Source organism: Danio rerio, chromosome 21 (assembly GCF_049306965.1).
Source record: "Danio rerio strain Tuebingen ecotype United States chromosome 21, GRCz12tu, whole genome shotgun sequence".
NCBI lineage: Eukaryota > Metazoa > Chordata > Actinopteri > Cypriniformes > Danionidae > Danio > Danio rerio.
In genome coordinates this window covers 41,304,994-41,325,930 of record NC_133196.1, presented here as the reverse complement: position 1 = coordinate 41,325,930, position 20,937 = coordinate 41,304,994, and the positions used below count along the sequence as shown (strand labels likewise).

At 35.4% G+C, this 20,937-nt stretch overlaps 2 protein-coding genes across 12 annotated transcripts in view; one reads left to right on the top strand and one right to left on the bottom strand.

The window, feature by feature from the left end:
• The window catches only part of rbm41 (RNA binding motif protein 41), a 53,705-nt gene that overhangs the window by 11,211 nt on the left and 21,557 nt on the right, over positions 1–20,937 (top strand). For 4 of the 11 annotated variants that reach the window (XR_012396530.1, XM_073934489.1, XM_068215842.2 and 1 more), the window contains 3 exons: positions 2,059–2,528; positions 6,956–7,103; positions 8,641–8,765. Coding sequence is in view for 9 of the 11 variants with exons in the window: in XM_073934489.1 (XP_073790590.1) it covers positions 2,059–2,528; positions 6,956–7,103; positions 8,641–8,765 (743 nt within the window). In the remaining 2 variants the exon portion in view is untranslated. 11 annotated transcript variants of the gene reach the window in all.
• cldn2 (claudin 2) lies at positions 13,321–19,951 on the bottom strand. The gene is made up of 2 exons (NM_001004559.2): positions 19,802–19,951; positions 13,321–15,043 (listed from the first exon to the last, which is right to left on the bottom strand). The coding sequence occupies exon 2, from the start codon at positions 14,998–15,000 to the stop codon at positions 14,188–14,190; it is 813 nt and encodes a 270-aa protein (NP_001004559.2). The 5' UTR covers positions 15,001–15,043; positions 19,802–19,951; the 3' UTR covers positions 13,321–14,187.

Genomic DNA, 20,937 nt, shown 5'->3' with positions numbered 1-20,937 from the left:
CTTAACAAGCGGTTTGCGTCCGTTTAGAAACTTTGCCGTATGAAAGTGAACCGCACCAAATACAAAAGGCAACATTGTAACAATTTTAATCCCTGTTTCGAAACAAAAAGGGTGTGAAAGCACCCTTAGACAACGTATTTACACCTGTTTGAGAAAGATACATTCATTACAGGTATGGATTCAGTTCAATTCATGTTTATTTCTATAGCATTTTTTCCAATGTAGATTATGTCAAAGCAGCTTAACACAGAAGTTCTAGTAAATTAAAATTGTGTCTGTCCAGTTTTTAGAGTTGTAGTTCAGTTTAGTTCAGTGAGGTTTCCTTTTCTTTGCTGAAAGTCCAAACACTGAAGAGCAAATCCATCACTGTGCAGCTCCACAAGTCCCAAGCCAAGCAAGCCAGTGAATCACATATCTGATGAGGTTTGGTGGCTGTTTGCTATTAATTGATATATGTTGCTAGGTAACAAGGAAAACATCTACTTACCGTTAGATAACGCATTGACAACTGTTTGAGAAAGATAGATTTATATCAGTTAATCAATGCATATCTGATGGGGTGTGGTTGGTGTTTTCCTCCTAATTGGTATATGTTAGGTTATAAAAAAGTGAGAGGATATTGCTATCTAAACTTTTACAGGCATCTGTAACATTTCATAGACAATACTTCTCAAAACTGCATGTGTGTGTTTGTTCTACATAAGTAAATGTTAAATTATTACTTATCGTATGATTAGTCCACTTTATTTAAACAACAAATCTAAAGTTTATAAGTGGTGGCGCAGTGGGTAGCGCTGTGGCCTCTAAGCAAAAAGGGCGCTGGTTCAAGCCTCGGCTGGGTCAGTTGGCATTTCTGTGTGGAGTTTGCATGTTCTCCCCATTCTTAATTAGGTATGCTAAAATTGACCATAGTTTATGTGTGTGAATGAGTGTGTATGGATTTTTTTTTCAGCGATGGGTTGCAGCTGGAAGGGCATCCGCTGCATAAAAAAAATGTTGTATAAGTTGGTGGTTCATTCCACTGTGGCAATCCCAGATTTATTAAGGGACTAAGCCGAAAAGAAAGTGAATGAATGAATAAATGAATGAAGTTCATGAAGAAGAAATTATAAAGTTTAAAAAATGTTTATGAATTTAAAATAATACAAACATATGATAACCTACTGGTTAAACCATTGTATGGTAAAAATCATCTCGCACATTCTTTAACCTAAACTGAAATGTTTCTGTGTTGGTTATTTCAGCTCACTCCCTCAATCACTAATGATTTCTAAGTTATATAATACAGGAAACATACATGTGAATTCTCAAACTACATGCAAGTTTAAATAATATTAGTTTAAATTTTAAGTTATAAATAACTGTACTAAACCAAGTAATTATTTGGAGGTTAGAAATTTTGGTCCTACTTTATATTAAGTGTCCTTAACTACTATGTACTTACATCAAAAAATAAATACAATGTACTTACTAGGTTTATAATGTATTTGAGAACACCTGTGGTGCTTTTGAGTTGGGGTAGAGGTTGGGTTATGGACAGGTTTGGTGGCATGGGTAGGTTTGAGGGTGGGTTAAGGTGTAAGGGATGGTCAACAGTGTATTTACAATTTAATTACAAAAGTTAATTACAGTTGTAACTACATACATGTATTTAATCAAGCATAAGTACACAGTAAATACGTGTACTTACACAATAAGTACATTGTAACAAACAATTAATTTCTATGTAAGTACATATTAGTTAAGGCCACTTAATATAAAGTGGGACCGAAATTTTTGTATTAGTTACAATTGTAAATTATACTGTATATTGTATACTTAGTCCAAGTATAGTCATGAATATAGCCAATGCTGCTGGTAGGGCATTAATACATAAATACATAAATAAATTACTCATTTTCTGTCAGTGCTTTACAGGTTATCTCTTTGCAGAAAGTCTCTCAAAAGGCATCTGTCATCAAAAAAACATTGATTTTCTTATATTTACAATTATGCCATTATTAGTGAAAGGAGTTTTTATGTACATTATTGTACTGTTTCACTGTTTTCTGCCCCCAGATGGAGATTCACATGTCAGCCAGCAGAGGGCGACATCGCCCAAAACAATGGACCATTTCTACAAAGACTTTCTTGAAGAGCAGAACAAAACATTTGGTGATGTTTCAACGCTTCAGCCAGAAACTGTCACTAATATCCAGTGCACATCATCAGACTCTAAAAGTGACCAATCACAAAGTCCAACGGTCTCTGAATCCGGTCTACCTGAATACCAGCACAAGTGCACAAAATCAGATATTGTTAACCAACCACAGCCTCAGGAGAAAAGCATTCAGCCTGTGAAAATCACAGTTAGCCAGTCTGTTGGTAAGCTAAACTCAGCGTTTGTGCAAGGACATAATGGACCCGTTGCGTTGAGTGGAAGGATAAAGGAAGTCTCAGATGAAGAGATCAAGAGCAATCGAGAGACAGAAGAGGCCATAAGGAACATTCCTCGATTTAAGAACTACCAGAGGGGAAAACCATCCAAAGTAAGTGCAGATGATAATAAAGTAATGTTATTAGTAAATATAATGTAAATTTATTTATTCATTCATTTTCTTTTTAGCTTAGTCCCTTTATTTATCTGAAGTCGCCACAGAACTGCCAACTTATCCAGCATATGTTTTATACAGCGGATGCCCTTTCAGCTGCAACCCATTACTGGGAAACATTTGTACACACTCCTTTACACACATACACTATGACCAATTTTAGCTCACCCAATTCATCCATACCTGTATGTCTTTGGACTTGTGGGGGAAACCGGAGCACCTAGAGGAGACCCATGCAAACTCCACACACCAGCGACCTTCTTGCTAGGAAGGCGATCGTGCTACCCACTGCGCCACCGTAACACCTCTTTATAAGTAAATAAGTTATTAATATGTTTCAGTAACAATACAGTGAATTAATAAGGTATCATTTTATTGAGCATTTTGGCTTTATTATCATGTACTAATATTGCAAAAGCAAACAAACAATATAAGCATACTTTTGGAATGCCCTATTTTTACTAAACAATTTATCTGGAGAGACTTATTTTTAAATGTGAGAATTTTTACCAGGAGTGAAAGAAGATCGCTGGCATTTCTGTGTGGAGTTTGCATGTTCTCCCCGTAATCATGTGGGTTTCCCCCACAGTCCAAAAACATGCGGGATTGGTGAACTGAATAAGCTAAATTGGCCGTAGTGTATGTGTGTGAATGTGAGTGTATATGGGTGTTTCCCAGTGCTGGGTTGTGGCTGGAAGGGAATCCGCTACGTGAAACATATGCTGTACTAGTTGGCGGTTCATTCCACTGTGGCGAACTCTGATTAATAAAAGGACTAAGTTGAAGGAAAGGGAATGAAAGAAAACATTTTTACCAGAATGCTGCTTTAGATTTTTGTTCTATGAATTATTTATTTACGTTGATGTCTTTTTTATTTTTGTAAACCTTTTGTATTATAGAAAAGTGATATTTATAAAATGTTTGTAAATTGTATTTATTTATTTTTTGCCATGACATAAATAATAGCCAGAGAAGCTGATATGGCGGTAAATTCAAAACTCTCTCTCTATATATAATGTACTGAACAATTCTGTGCAAATGTCAAGCTTGCCATGAAAAAAATTAAGTTTTCACTAAAATACGGAAATCGTTTCTGGGTTTTTTGGGTAAGAAAGCATTTCACAGTACTTTAGAAATACTCAAAAAGCCACCTGTCAGAGTTTTCAAACTATTCTATTTGATATACCAAAGTCAGACAAGTGGCAATTTTACATCACATCTATAACGGAGAGACGTCACATCCATAACGACACTTTTCCCTCATAAATGTTAAATTCAATTCAAATCAATTAATTTAGTTTTTTTAGAGAGTCAACTCTTATCCTTTTAATTATTGTTGTTTGTTTTGGGTTGTGCAGTTTAATTCACAGAACTTCTACAAAGTATGTTGTATACTGTAAACCTCATATCCATAACGCATGTTTATTTTACTCATGTAAAGTACAAAACATATTTACAGATTGATATTTTTCCCAAAACTCTGTGGTTAGTTGTTTTGGAAAATATGAACAAAAGTTTCAATATAACGTTAACATATACTTTCTATGCGAATTCATGTTTTGAGTTTTTACTGCAAATGTCACATCCATTACGCTGGAATTTCTCACTGAATTCACTGCTCAAATGACCGCCTGGATAAGATTTGTAAAATGTTCTTGAAAGAAGTTATTTAAGGTTTTTCATGACTGCAAAAATAGTAAAATTGTTATAGTTTAAAATAAGAGTAACTCGCATGATTATTCGGAAGTCATTCTTAAATTACGATTAGGTGCTTAAAGGGATAGTTCACCCTGAAATGAAAATGTTCTTTTAATCTACTCACTCACAGACAGTTAATATTGAGTTACTTCCATACACTGTAAAAGACATGGACGTAGTATCTGTGACGTCACCCATAGGTTTCTGAAGAAGCCAAAAGAAGCTACCAGTAGGTGTGGCCAACTGTCGCCATTTTGTTTGCGGGTCATCACACCAACCAGGGATACCAAACAAGGCCAAAGAGGCGGAGCGAGAGCGGAGCTACAGACGCACGCTGGCATTTTGCTTAGATGGGCTTTCCTATGGGAGTAACGGCTAATACTTCATTACCTGCAACTCGTTTGTGTTCTGACCACACTATATCAATAAAGTGTTTAGACTTTTAAAAACACTGTTGTAATACAGTGAGCCACTTGTTCTTATGGCATTTTTCAACAGGAGAAAAGTGCTAATTACTTCCAAATACTTCAAATATAGTGTGTGTTAGTAAATGCAAGGCTATTTATGAAATCCAGGCATAACACTGTATGACAACATTTCAGATGACTGTTCAATAGCCTACAGCTAATCAGTCTATCAGATTCTGGAGTGCATTACAGGTCTAAAGAAAAATTATGAATGATAAACAATCTTAAATAAAACAAATACATTTATAGAGAAGGTATATAAGTATATAATTTCACTCACATGGGAAAAGGAGGCCGTGTGAATGGTTTTTTGAGCACAATTAAGTGCACACAGCATGCCATATCATCTGATAATAGTAAGAAATAATTCCAAAAGGCAACTGACTGTGTAAAGCAACATAAAAAATATATATATATATATAATGTAGGCAGTGGCGCAGTAGGTAGTGCTGTCGCCTCACAGCAAGAAGTTTGCTGGGTCGCTAGTTCGAACCTCGGCTCAGTTGGCATTTCTGTGTGGAGTTTGCATGTTCTCCCTGCCTTCGCGTGGGTTTCCTCCGGGTGCTTCGGTTTCCCCCACAGTCCAAAGATGTGTGGTAAAGGTGAACTGGGTAGGCTAAACTGTCTGTAGTGTATGAGTGTGTGTGTAAATGTGTGTGTGGATGTTTCGACCTGTGGCAACCCCGGATTAATAAAGGGACTAAGCCAGGGGTGTCAAACTCAATTCCTGGAGGGCTGAAGCCCTGCACAGTTTAGTTCCAACCCTGCTCCAACACACTTACCTGTAGGTTTCAAACAAGCCTGAAGGACTCAATTAGTTTGATCAGGTGTGTTTAATTAGGGTTGGAACTAAACTCTGCAGAGCTGCGGCCCTTTTGGAACTGAGTTTGACACCTGTGGACTAAGTCGACAAGAAAATGAATGAATGATGTATATGTCGAGTTTAGCGACTAATCAGCCGGAATCGGCTGAGGTGACGTGACCAGCGAGACCTAGCTGTCGTTCAAATGGCAACAACCTTAATTATGCAGACTTAATATAAGCCAATATAAAGGAAACGAATGAGTTATAAAAAATTCACCCCCCTCACAGTTGTCATGAAGGGTAATATTTGCTAAATTAACCGAAATCGTTCTTTGTACCAGGCTGTAAACACCTTTTTTCAGCTGTAAAGTTGGCCATTTTAACAGTATGGTCAATAGAAATTTGCTCTATGTGGAGCCAGGACTAGCAGAATTTTGATGAATTGCCGTTTCAGTTACTTCCGTATTTGCTTCATGAGGAAGAGTGGGAGGTTGCCGCTTGGTTATTCCCAAAAAAAAGTAACTAGTTGCGTTACTTAATTACTTATTATATGCGTTTCTTTTTATTACCTAACTGAGGCTTGATCTCTTTCAGAACTATTTTTTTCTCTTTTTTTTAATAGAGGAGTTCTGCAAATAACAACGCACTGTAAAACCTACAGCTACATTTACCCTAAAAACACATGCAAATATATTTTAGGGTGTTTTCTGAGAACTTCCTGAGCCCAGAAGCTATACATGCTCTATACAGATTATTGAAAGTTTACTTTAAAGCTATGTGCTTGCTACTTTTTACTATTTGCTAAAAGTAAAAACCTTTGAGACAATCCCCTTTTCCTTTCCTTTTCTCCATTCATTTATTCATTTTCTTGTCGGCTTAGTCCCTTTATTAATCTGGGGTCGCCACAGCGGAATGAACCCAAACTTATCCAGCAAGTTTTTACGCAGCGGATGCCCTTCCAGCCGCAACCCATCTCTGAGAAACATCCACAAACACACACTCATACACTACGGACAGTTTAGCCTACCCACTTCACCTGTACCACATGTCTTTGGACAGTGGGGGAAACCGGAGCACCCGGAGGAAACCCACGCGAAAGCAGGGAGAACATGCAAACTCCACACAGAAACGCCAACTGAGCCAAGGTTCGAATCAGCGACCCAGCGACTTTCTTGCTGTGAGGCGAATATGCTACCCACTGCGCCACTGCCTCGCCCCTCCTTTACTTCAATGCATTCAAAATAATGAACACATACCACCAATATCAGTTACCAATATCTATTACTAAATCGCGTCACCTGATCACTCCAAGCTTGTGTCCTTGCATATTCATTATTAAATTGAACTCTCCTCCTATTCTCATAATACAGTTTTCTGTCATGTGTTTGTGTGTAGGTCCTGTGTGTGAAGAACATCAGTCCACGGGCATCACTTGCGCAGCTGGTTTCTCTGTTTTCACGCTTTCAGAAGGACGAATCGCAGCCCATCCTGTACCGCCTGCTGACCGGACGCCTCAAGGGTCAAGCTTTCATTACACTCGCAGGTAAGAGTACAACTTTTTTATAATTGCCATTGCAGTGCTCGAAATTGCAACCATTTAGGTCGCATATGCGCCCGAAATTTAAGCTATGCGACCTCTAAATATATATTGGGCGCATTCATGCGACTGCATATAATAGTTGTAGTGCGACCTGTTTTTTTTTTTTTTTCCTAAAAAAGGTGGTAAAATAAGTCTTCCCTGCCGCTATATTGGTTCATATTAGCTGTCAATCACTTAAGACTTTCCGCCGTCAGATGACAGGGAGGGAGCTTTTGTGACCGCGGGGAATTTTAACGGCTGAAGAGTGAAAAGTACACTGAGGGTGCTTTCACACCTACACTTTTGTGGTCCAATTAGAAACTTTGCAGAGTGAAAGCGAACCGCTCCAAGAGCAAAGAGCAACAATGTAACATTTGTAATCTCTGTTTCAGATCAACTGAATCGATTCACAGGTGTGAAAGCACCCTGAATCTCGATGCGTTGCATGCACTATGTGTTCAGCCAACACAATCTCACGGCAATTCGTAACTTTTTCATACGTTTCCTCGTGAGACCAGGCTGCAACAGCGCAAATGTCCGCTAAAACACCATCGCCAAAGAAGCTTGCCTTTACTGAGTTTAAACTGATGCGGGTTATAACAAAGAACAGTATTGCGCCGGTGGTCATGGGGAGAATCCTGCTCTGCCCCCCTCGTATTGGGCTGGCTGACTCGCATGCTTTTCCGCAAACACAGAAAAATGTAATCCAGCGCGTAACGAGGCTGAGCATTAAAACGACACGAACCGAAACCAAAACTTTTAAAAGTGAGACTTTTCTTCCTTTCTTTTGTCCGTTCTTTCTTGAGGTGTATATTATGTTTCTATTTAATTACGGATGACTGCTTTGCAGCTTTCAGCATTGAATTGAATGATTTATTATATTATTTTGTTTGTTTTGTAGCAGAAATATTATTTATTAAATTAACATGCATATAAAAGCAATAGTACAAAATAAATATTTCTTACTACAATGCTTCATTTCTGTTTGATGCAAACATCAATTTATTTTTCATAAAGTAACAGTAGGACTTTATAAAGCAGATAACTCACATTAAAGCACATTCAAGGCAGCATGATGATGAGAAATATAATTCATTATTAGTATTATTGTCATCATCGTCATCATAATATTTTATAATTATTCAACATTCATTGTGGAATTACTGCACAAATATTGAGTCATCAAAGCATTAGTTAGATAGTTGTTTCTAGGTTTTGTTAGTCCCAGTTGATGTTGTTTTCAAATACAATTAATCCCTTAATATACAACTTGTCAAATATATCATTAATTTTTGGTGGGTGCTCCTAAATTTTTTCTGGTGCTCCTAAATTTTTTCTGATGCTCCTAAATATTTCAGGTTAGGAGTTAACTTCGAGCCCTGCATTCTGTATGATTCCACATAACAAACCATTTTTAACCACTTAAATGCAGAAGTCAACACACAAGTACACCGCTGTTGATACATCATGTTATATAACATCTGCCTTTTGTGTTTCACAGATGCTGAAATCGCCCAAGCGGCTTTGGACTTGTTAAATGGCTACAAGCTTCTGGAAAAGCCTCTGGTTATAGAGTTTGGGAGAGCAAGAAGTAAAGAGACTGATTTACAGACTGATGAAACCTCGGTAGATCCGAACACCCTTTCAGTGCAAAACAACAAACACACATAATCATAATTTAACACTGTATTTAAAGGAATAGTTCACCCAAACATTTTAATTTACTCACCCTCAAGCTATTCTAACTAAGTGTATATGATGTTCTTCTGTCAGATGAACACTCTTAAATGCTGTATATTGGTGTCGGAAATGGCTTTTATTTTGAAGCCTTCAAAAGCACATATATCCATCTTGGTCACCTAATGTGTAATAAATAAATGCATTTTTCAAACAAAATGTTTCAAATTGTTTAGCTATAAACTCCAATCATTGCTTTTCGGTATACTCTGTATAATTACTGCTTTATATTACAGTGAGGTTTGGGCTTAGGCAGACGTTAATAAAGTACAATTAATGGGTAATTTAATAAATGTCATGAATAATTCTTGTTAACCTCTGGCCACAGCTCTTGTCCTTATACAGTGCTCAGCATATCTGAGTACACCCCCCACACATCCCTCATTTAAATTAATATTTTCTATTGGATGCTTTACAATATTATATTGGTGCATAAACAGTTAAAGTCAGAATTATTAGCCCCCCTGAATTATTAGCGCCCCTGTTTATTTTTTCCCCAATTTATGTTTAATGGAGGGAAGATTGTTTCAGCACATTTCTAAGCATAATAGTTTTAAAGACCTATTTCTAATAACTGATTAATTTTATCTTTGCCATGATGACAGTAAATAATATTTTACTTGATATTTTTCAAGACACTTCTATACAGCTTAAAGTGACATTTAAAGGCTTGACTAGGTTAATAAGGTGAACTAGGCAGGTTAGGGTAATTAGGCAAGTTATTCTATAACGATGGTTTGTTCTGTAGACTGTCGGAAAAAAAATAGCTCAAAGGGGCTAATAATTTTGTCCCAAAAATAGTTTTTAAAAAATTCAAAACTGCTTTTATTCTAGCCGAAATAAAACAAATAAGACTTTTTTCCAGAAGAAAAAATATTATCAGACATACTGTGAAAATTTCCTTGCTCTGTTAAACATCATTTGGGAAATATTTAAAAAAGAAAAAGAAAATCAAAAGGGGGCTAATAATTCTGACTTCAACTGTACATAAGATTAGTCAGTACTGAAGCCAAATCTGGAGCTTATCTAATAAAATAACTTATAACAGTGGTTCAAAAATGAGTACACCCAAATTTATGTTAGGGAAAAATATTATATAACATTTGCAAAAATAGCAAGAATCAAGAAAAACAAAAAATATGAAAATTTTCGTTGAAATGTAGTTTGTATTTTTTTTGCATGAATTTAAATGTATTGTCTTTCTATTTTTAAAAATGTTCTGTGACTAAAATATTATTTTAATAAATATTTCTGTTTAATTAATCTATTTTATTCAAATGCACTATTACCCATGGAAATGGATAAAAAAAAAATCATTTTTGGGTGTAGTACAAATGGGGTGTACTCAGTTATGCAGAGCACTGTAGCAACAACCTGTACATGTGTCTACCGGTCGGTCATGCCATTATGCGTGTATTGGGCCGCCACCTGAAGTCAATAATTGGAGTTTAATAAGTTAAGAATTGTAACAAATTTGTTATAAAAAAAAACACAATGAGTTGGTGCCAGTGGGTAAGTGCGCCCACACAACACTGGTGCGAAGTCCTTTGTTGATTATTCCTCTATCTCTGCTCCCCACACATTTTGTCTCAATTCTCCTCTATACTATCCAATAAAATGGTTTAAAAAAACATAAAAAATTATCATAAAAAACAACAACACATTGATTCCCATCATAAGGCATGTGTTAACCCCCCTGGTGGTGTAGTGTAGGGCCAGACAGAGTCTTCTGCCTTTTTTGTTTGTTTGTTTTTCAATATTCCTGCACAGAATTTTATAAGAAATCTGTGGATTAACATGTAATGATTTTGTGAGTGTAGGCCCTGAAAAACACAAAATAAAATAAAAATTCTCAAAAATACAATTAGGACCACTTGTTTGGTTAATGAATCCAATTCGATCCACTTATTGGTAAACAAAGCAAGCCTCTCGTATAATATGTCTACTAGAAGTCAGAAAATATTACTTCACAAATTGCATTCTACATAATTTATCCAAACATTAATTATAAATATAAAAACCGAAAAAAAAATAGATTTACTCTACATTTACATTCTAATGTTAGAATAATGGGCTCAAAAATCTGCAGATTTCTGCGTGTACAGATCCTGTGTAAGCTGTGGATGGGCCCACACGGAATCTGTGCGTACAGAAATTCACAGATTTTTAGCCCAGTATTGAGTCTATTTATTTACTTTTGTAAATGTGTGTACATTAATATTTATAAGGTTTTTAAGTTAATTTCAGTAATATTATTGACTGATATGAAAGGTCATATGATTTATTTAAATTACAGTTTGTAAAGTAATATTTTCTGCCTTTTAGTAGATATATTATACAAAAGACATCCCTTTGTTTACCAAATGAGAGGACCTAATTGGATTTGCTGTTTAAACGTTGCATAAAATTTTTAAAGGAATAATTTTCTAATATATATATATGTATGTATATATATATATATATATATATATATATATATATATATATATATATATATATATATATATATATATATATGTGTGTGTGTGTGTGTGTGTGTGTGTGTGTGTGTGTGTGTGTGTRTATATATATATATATATATATATATATATATATATTACTTTTTAGTTGATACTTCCAAAATCATTCCACATAAACATGCAGATTTAATTTTTTAATTTTTTTCTTAGCAGAAATAGCAAAAAATATCTACAGATTATGTCTGGCCCTAGTTATGGGTTATTTTTACGACATTTTTGCACTTTTGGAAGCTTTAAAATAAAAGCCTCTACCCAACAGCATTATACAGCATGAAAGAGCTAGGATCAACTGTAAAACTATTCCGACTGTGTTCATCTGACAGATTAAAAAGTCAAATATACCAAGGATGGCTTGAGGATAGGTAAAATTATTGGACAAATTTATTTCTGGCCAAAATATTCCTTTAAAATTTGCTTTCATTTTTTGAAATTGTGTAACTGTTCAAAACAAATGGCTAAAAATATACTTATAGTACTTCAGCTGACCAGCAGACGTCACTACTTTTCCAAAATATTTCATTTGTTGTGCTGCACGGTGAGTGAACCTTACAGAAATGCCAGACTCGCCAAAACAAACAATTAAATTTCACTGCAGTGTTTGCTAAGCTATCTTTCCCACGCAGTTACACATTAAAATCAAGTCAAATCAATGCAGTGGTGTTTCAGTTAGAGTGTTTCACTGTAAATCATTTGTTAAAATGAGGTCAACTAAACGCATTACAGATTAGTGTTAAGGACGTGTTTCATTTATAGAAGAAAAAATGTCTTTTATGAAATTAAAAATAACAAATGTGTTTGGTAAAATGAGGAATTGTTAATCACACAATTCTGACAATGTAATTATGAAATAATATCCCAAGTTTTTTAAAAGTCCAGACTCAAATGGTCAAATATAAACTTGTAACGATTAGGAAATAAGTTAGAGTTTTGACTTTAAATCTTGCAGTTCTGACTTTTTATTTCAGAATTGAGTAATTAGCAAGAAATTAGCAACCGAGTCGAAGTTACAAGATATAAATTCAAAATTGCTTTTTACATTTTTCATTCAGTGCATAACCCATATTAGCATTACAACTTTTTGGCAATGATTCTATTTTAGCTTATTTTTCATAGTTTTGACAAATCAGAAATTCAAGATTACACAGAATTAACACAATTCAAGAATCAGACACAGCAAAAGTTACTGAAGTGAAAATAGATACTACTTACAGGATGTATTTTTTATGTACACGAAATAGTTCTAATACATTGAATTTCAAGTCTTGATGCTGAATTATAATAATTTGTCTCTAACATGCCAGACTACCAATAATGTAGGCTCCCAAAATTTAAAAGGCAGCTTTGTTATTATTTATAAAGACCCACTTTACATTATGAAACAATAATAATAATGTAAAATATGTAACTTAAGATCTATGTAACGTAAAATCTATATAAAAACATTTACAGATACGGTTTCATTATTATATTTATTATTGTAATCACTTTATTTAATCTTTTCTTACATGTACTTCATTTTGTTTTTATTTAGTTTCATTTCATCGAACGAGAACACATCCTTTCCTTATTTTTACCTCAAATTACACAGATGTGTGCATAATAATCCACATCATTGCATATTTATATGACTGTGTGTCCAAGTGAGGAAACAGAACAGTGTTTTATTTAGCTGTCAGTCTCCTTGACCTTCCATGCATGTTTACTGTGTCTACATCTGTGAGTTCAGAAGGACAAAAAGAAATGAGATATATGTGACTTCAAACCACACTGAACTGAGCTAAAGTGAACTGGACTTAAACACTAAAAACTGAACTACCCTGATCCAGTTACTATGACCATTTATGTGAAGCTGCTTTGACACAATCTACATTGTAAAAGCGCTATACAAATAAAGCTGAATTGAATTGACAAGATCAAAGCCAGAGACTAGTAAACAACTCAAAATTTTATTTACAAGGTTAATATGTTCCTTAAGTGCTCAACCGAGTGCATATAGGTGCTTAGAAACAGTGAAAAGTGAAGACTGCTATTAGAAACAAATAAAACCAATGTATTTAAATGTCATAAAAAACAAGCATTTGAATATAAAAAATGTTCTTAAAGGGATAGTTCGCTCTTGCCGGTAATTTACTCACCTTTAGGACAATATAGTGGGAGACATTTTTCTTCAGCAGCACGTTAAATAAAATTTTTAGCCAAAACTAGGGTATAAATAACGTTCAGTTTGCTGCACAGACTGATAATTTCACTTCACGAGACATTACTGTATCAGATATTAACAGGTAGCACAGGCTACTTATTTATTTAGTACCTCAGGTATTAATTTTGCTTTGCCTATAAGTATATTTTTACTCTAAAAGTGCAACTCGACTTGCCATTTATGAATCAGCGAGAACCATGCTTTTTTTACGAACAGTATTTCTTTCAAAATCAACAAAAACTACACCTAAAGGTAGGGTAAATTAGCTGCTAAATTTCTCTTTTGGGCCAACTATCCCTTTAAGAAGGCTAATTGACACGGTTCTTCTTATACGACAACTAAAATATTAACTTGCGTGTTTACAAACCACCTTCAATCCATACAATCATTAAATCATTTTGCTATTTTGTTTTCATTTTGAAACTCCTAAAAAAGACAATTATGCAAAAAAGAAGCCAAACACACCTCATAGACCTTCACACACACACACCCTTCCTCATGCTCTACCAGCGTCTACATTCTCTGAGCCTTTCAGCAATCCAAGTATTAATCACTTTATGTAAAACTCAACTGCACTGGCCGACACAAATCTTCAAACATAGCCAGTGACATCATAGCCAGCCGCAGTGTTTTGCCGAGTCATTTTCCTTGAATCCTGGGCTTGAATGGAGTGGGTACCGGAGCTTGTGTGACTATTAAGAGTCTGCGTCTTATTGGTAATGTTGGGGTTTGTGGTTGAATGTAGAGCGGCTGGCTGGTAGGTCATTGAATGGGACGGCCCACGCAAGGCATTCCGCTCTGGATAGGGATAATGCCGTCTGGATCCCCTGTTTCCATCTATGTCATCGCAACAGGATGCACTCAATAGTCCGCCACCAAGCATGGACAAAAGAGAGGAAGCTAAACCTACATACAGACAATCGCCAATCTCAAATTTAAGACTGGCTGGCATGTTGGGCATGTAGAAGGTCTGCACCACTTCGTGGGTCTTCCAGGCGACGGGAATCAACGATAAAAGCCCAGCCAGGAGGAACATGGAGCCGCCAACTCCAGCTACTTTGGTCTTGACTGAAGATCCGTCCATGCAGACGGTGCACTGCATGCCAACGGTGGAAACGGCGCAGGCCATGACGGAGAAGATGGAGGACATGACCATCATGGCCCGGGCCGCTTGCAGGTCGACGGTTAGTCCCAGGAGGGTGTTGTAAGTCTCGCATTGGAAGGCGCCAGTGCTCTGGTAAACGCACTCCATCCAAAGACCCTTCATGCTGACAACTGCGGTCACAATATTGGGGCCAACGTGTGCAGATGTTGCCCAGTAGGGGAGAAGAGTGGCTACCAGGGTCCCAAGCATGCCGATGAGGCCAAAAAAGAAACCCATCAACTCCAGTGCTAGAATCGCCATGTTGTGTGCTGGAGGAAGTGTTTGATGAAGTTTTGCTGGATTGCTGTACAGGAAAACAGCACAGTTTAGTCTCAGCTAAAGCACCCGTGTAGTGGTGTTTAATCTTTTAGTCATCATTTACTTTTCTTTTGAACACAAAAGCAGATATTTTGAAAAATGCTGAAAACCAATAGCCATTGACTTGCCTAGTAATTGTTTTTCCTGCTATGAAAGTCAGTGTGTACATGTTTTCATTCTATCCACATCCACACACACTCATACACTACGGACAATTTAGCCTACCCAATTCACCTGTACCACATGTCTTTGGACTGTGGGGGAAACTGGAGCACCCGGAGGAAACCCACACGAAGGCAGGGAGAACATGCAAACTCCACACAGAAACGCCAACTGAGCCGAGGTTCGAACCAGCGACCCAGCGACCTTCTTGCTGTGAGGCAACAGCACTACCTACTGCGCCACTGCCTCGCTCTCCATTGAACAACTTAATAAATAATTAATAAATGGAATGAATGGCTACGGTTTTCAAAATTCTTAAAGGGCACCTATGATGTAAATCATCTTTTGTAAGCTGTTCGGTTAGAATTGTGTGAAGGGATAGTGTGTCCACTGTCATATTGGTGTGATATAAACACAATGGGCTTTATTTTGACGGGTCATGCGCAAAACGGAAAGCGCAGGGTGCAAACGCATTCAGGGCATGTCAGAATCCATATTTGCTAATTTAAGGACGGGAAAATGCGCTTTGCGCCGTGGCGCATGGTCTAAAAGGGTTGAGTTTATTTTCTTAATGAGTTATAGGTGTGTTTTGAGAATAAACCAATCAGAGTCTCATCTCCCATTCCCTTTAAGAGCCTTGCGTTGCGCCATAAGCGCATTTGCTATTTACATGACGTAAAGTAAGTGGAAGTGGAAAAACTGAGCATTTCACAAGCAAACAGTAAACAGTTAAACAGAGCATCTACCGCGCGAGAATGAGAGATAAATGATCTACTTTCACTTTCGCTTTCGTGGATAGGGAAATCTTTACGCAAAGACATCAATTAGCTTATAAATGATTAACTTTGTTTGTTAAGCGCAAATATTTGTTTCAAAACTATTTCTAAATTCAGTTCTAATTTCCAGCAAACGAATAAATAAACAATAATAACGAAGTGTGCTCAAAAACCTGAGTTATATCCTATAACCCTATGCCCCATATGGTCTAAAACCTGCAGGTGGGCAAATCTAAGCTTGTTTTTAATAAAACAAATATAAATATGCATATAATAAATAACACTGCTAATAATAATAACATTATACAAAAGCAAATTGTTAGGAATGAACTGAAAAAGCCTCCCGAGATGAAGGCATAAAAGCAGTGTTTTTTAATAATTATTTAGGCTAGAAAATAATATGTTTTGTAATATTTTAATCCTTTATATTTATATCCTATATATATCCTTATTATATCCTATATACATCGTTAACATTTAAATTTTTTGATATGTAAAGATATTTGCGTATTGCTCTACATCTTGTGTGTAAGCGAGGCGCAACTCTGCGCTGGAGTTTAGACCGGGTTTGTTTTGGTCTAACGAAAAATCTATTATAGTTTCTCAAAATAGCAACGCGCCAGCAGTGTGCCTCAGAACGCTTTCCTTTTTAAACCAAAACGCCTATGGGCGCACCTATGAGTGCAAATGCATTTGCTATTTAAAGAGCGTGGTGCAACGCCTCAAAACAACTCTTGCGCCAAGCTGAAACTAGCAAAAAAGTATTGCGTCGCGCCTTGCGCCTCATTGCGCCGGGTGTATGATAGGGCCCAATAAGTCTCTTATGCATAATATTCTGACGTTTCTTGTCTGTTACTGTGCTGCTTATGCGTGAGACGCAGCAGAAGAAACTACACCCATCATAGCAATAGTGAGCGATCTCTTTGGCTCTGACATGTATGTGGGAATAATGGGTGGGGAGAACCTGCTCGTTTGCATTAAAGGCACAGGAAACAAAAAAAGTCAAAAACAGCTCAAATTTCCAATATTCACAAAACTAATAAATAATCTGATGGGTATTTTGAGCTGAAACATTACAGACACATTCTGGAGACAATAAAAACTTATATTAAATCTTGAAAAGGGGGGTAAAATTGGTGCCCTTCTTTTGTGTCAACAAACCAACTTTTGGTAGAAGTTAGGGGCCATTGACAAAATGCACGTTTGCATCTAAAAACATGAGACGCAGTGCTCAGGAATGCTTTTTAAAAAGCACCTTTTCCATCATGTTAAATTTGCATTAAAAATTGTCATGCCAACTTGTTACTTGTAAACAGAAGCTCACAATCCTTGCCCCACTGAGTTTTTCTGATTGGTTCACTGCTTTGGACCAAGTCCTAACTACACACAGTCATGTGATAAAATGTCTCATTTTCATGTTAAAACAAGTTTTTGTCTTAACCATCTGCAGCAGTGGTGTGCAAAATTTCTATTTTAGAAACAGTTTTCTAATTCCGCGACATCGCAGCGAAACAACACCATGAGCCACTCTGACAATGATCACCTCAGGTACATATTATATGCTTTATTCACTGTTAAATGCTACCAGTGTGAGTTTAAACATTATTTTATGTGACATTTATTGCCACACTACTGAGAGTCGCAGCAGATGTTTAAAATTAAGTAACTAGCAAACAATTCTAAAATGAAAGTCAGTGACTTTGGAAATAAACATCAGTCACTCATGCACTTTTAATAATGTTAAGTAGGTATTAAGTAGATTATAAGCTACCATTTCTTTGGCAGTGCAGTGGCTTATATTTAAAGAAATGGTTGGTATTTAAATGTTTCTTTTGTGTTGTGTCAGATTTGGTGCATACAGCCAAATAGCTTGCGCTGAAATTGTGTCGCGTTGCGTGTAGTGAGAATAAGGTGTGGCACTGATAAACAGAGTAAAAGTTACAAAAGATGCTAGACTTGAGCGAAACAGTCGTGCATGTCCGTCAAGTGCATTACACAGAAAAACAATGCTAAAGTAGTGCATTGGTGTGGAAAAACGTTCTGTGGGAATGACCACTTACAGGTGATTAAATGATTACAGAATTTTCATTTATTTAATTTAAATAAATAAAAAATCAACTTCCCCTTTAGATGTGTATTTTTAACTGTATTTCATTCTACATCATTAATCATTTAAGTTATAAGAAATTTTTATTAAATTTAGTTTGTTCATACTTACATTTCAACTCTCTGGGTTCATTTGGTTGGACCAAAACAGAAAATGATACAACTAGTCCTGCTTCACTTAGTCATTTTAAAGACCAAACATACATAAAAAATACAGTTTTGACACGTGCACTAAACTGTAAATACAAGGATAAAAACAGGTACATTTTGTCACATCCTGTACCCTCTTATCCGTGGTTTGTTTCTTTAGCCTGCATTGCATTCATATTTATTCAAACAGCACGAGAATTCATTTAAACCTGGGGTTCAGAGCCATTTTTCCCCCCAATTTCAATCTGTCTAGGGGAGTCGTGTTCACACTTTTTCAAATGACCTGCACTAACAAAGCAATCGCAGTTTCGTGGCACTTCAGTACACCTGATTGTAATGACGAATAAAAAATTTTCACTTTAAAGTACATAGCTTTAATAGAATTTTTAATACACTTTTATACTCATACTTGCATTTAAATTTATGATAATAACCATCATAATCATGTAATTGTGATTAATTAATATCCTACACTCTTTAAACATCAGTACCCACCTATTGTATCCTTTATATCTGCTGCTGATAAACATTTTACTGTAGTTTGTGATTCATGTGTGTTTTACATTTATTTACACCTTAAATTGCATTTTGGGACATTGACATCTACTTAGAGAGTTTAAGATGCCGAAAAGACTGTTGTTGGCATTTGTTTTATATCATCTGCGTAGTCTAATACATTATGGTATTAAAAACTGGTTAATTCGCTGCCAGAACTTTTTATTATTGTACAGATTTATTTCTTTGAAAGATTTCTTATACAATGTGTATTGTATAATAAAGCTTTGTTTACTATTAACAACATATTTTAAAATACAAATATATATATATATATATATATATATATATATATATATATATATATATATATATATATATATATATATATATGAATCTAAAAGTCACTTTGTAAAATTATAGTTGCATTTTTCAACATCAGAAGTTGTCAAAGAGGTTTCCACAATGTAGCTTTTGAACATAAATCATAAAATACTGGATGAACGATATTTCTTACAGTTTAAGTATATTCTTTTAAGTTAATTATTTCTAAAATAAGTACTATTTTCAAAGTATGTTAAATGTTAATCAGTACCACTTTCTTTTAATCTCCTTGCTGCCCGTTTTATGTGCTGTAGTAATAATAACATTAAATTATTTATAATCACATACTGTAAAAAAACATAGACACAAACGTAGCTCGTTTGAGTTTTTTTTTGGTTTATTTACACTTTCGAAATGAATCATTGACCTCTGCTCGATGTTGAAAAATGCTCTCTTGATCTTAAACATCTGCTTGATGATTTAAAATTGAACTCTACATGTTACTTAAATTATTCCTATATAACTACTAAAGTATCAATACAACCCCTAGTTCTTTCCTACATCAAAACTTGCCAAAGAAGCTCCCATAAAGCAATTTCTAAGCATAAATAAATGTAAAACGCCTGCAAATCAATAAAACGCTGACAATTAAACCATGACAGGTATTAAACTGTGTGCAACAAATTCAATATTGTGCATATTTGTACTTATAATTGAAATAATAATGTTACCTATGTTCAGCAGTGAGGTGTTGCCAGCAGCTCTTAATTCACTCATATGTGCCTGTGTTTTCCCACAGTCCTTCTGTTTGTGATCCTGCCATCTCTGTTGATCTGTAGATATGAGGATCTGCCCCGTCCATGAACACACAAGCACCTCTGAAAAAGAAAAGTTAAAGATTTACTCGCTCCTCACCCCAAAACTGACCCTTTCTATGTTCATCCCAAAAAAACAAGGCCACTGTGGTAAAGGACAGCATCAATCACAGTGGCTCAGTGTTATTTGTTTCAGCAGTGCCAGAATGATTTACAGTTAAAGTCAGAATTATTAGCCCCCTTTTAAATTTTTATTTCTTTTTTAAATACCTCCCAAATTATATTTAACAGAGCAAGGAAATTTTCACAGTATGTCTGATAATATGTTTTCTTCTGGAGAAAGTCTTATTTGTTTTATTTTGGCTTGAGTAAAAGCAATTTACATTTTTTTAAAAACCCTTTGGAGGTCAAAATTATTAGCCTCTTTAAGCTATTTAATTTTTCAATAGTGTACAGAACAAACCATCATTATACAATAACTTGCATAATTACCCTTGCCAGCCTAGTTATCTTTATTAATCTAGTTAAGGCTTTAAATGTAATTTTAAGCTGTTTAGAAGTGTCTTGAAAAATATCTAGTCAAATATTATCAACTGTCATCATGGCAAAGATAAAATAAATCAGTTATTAGAAATGAGTTATTAAAACTATTATGTTTAGAAATGTGTTGAAAAAATCTCTCTGTTAAACAGAAATTGGGGGAAAAAATTAACAGGGGGGCTAATAATTCTGACTTCAACTGTATGTCATATTAGACTATTTATGATAATATAAGAAACTTCATTATTTATAAAATACTGAATATATTAATTATGTTGTGTGCACTAAGCATTAACAAAGAGTGCCCACAAACTAAACAATGACCCACATACAAGATTTAATCAGGAGACGACAGGAAATTACATTAATTCTTATTTTACAACAATTTAAAAACAAAAACAATAGACTTTGAAATAGATTAATTTGATTACAATGTAGTAAACGCTAGCTTTAGCGCTAATAGTACGTTAACGTTATGGGTAAAAAAAACTAGTTTAGTGTCAGGTTCCATG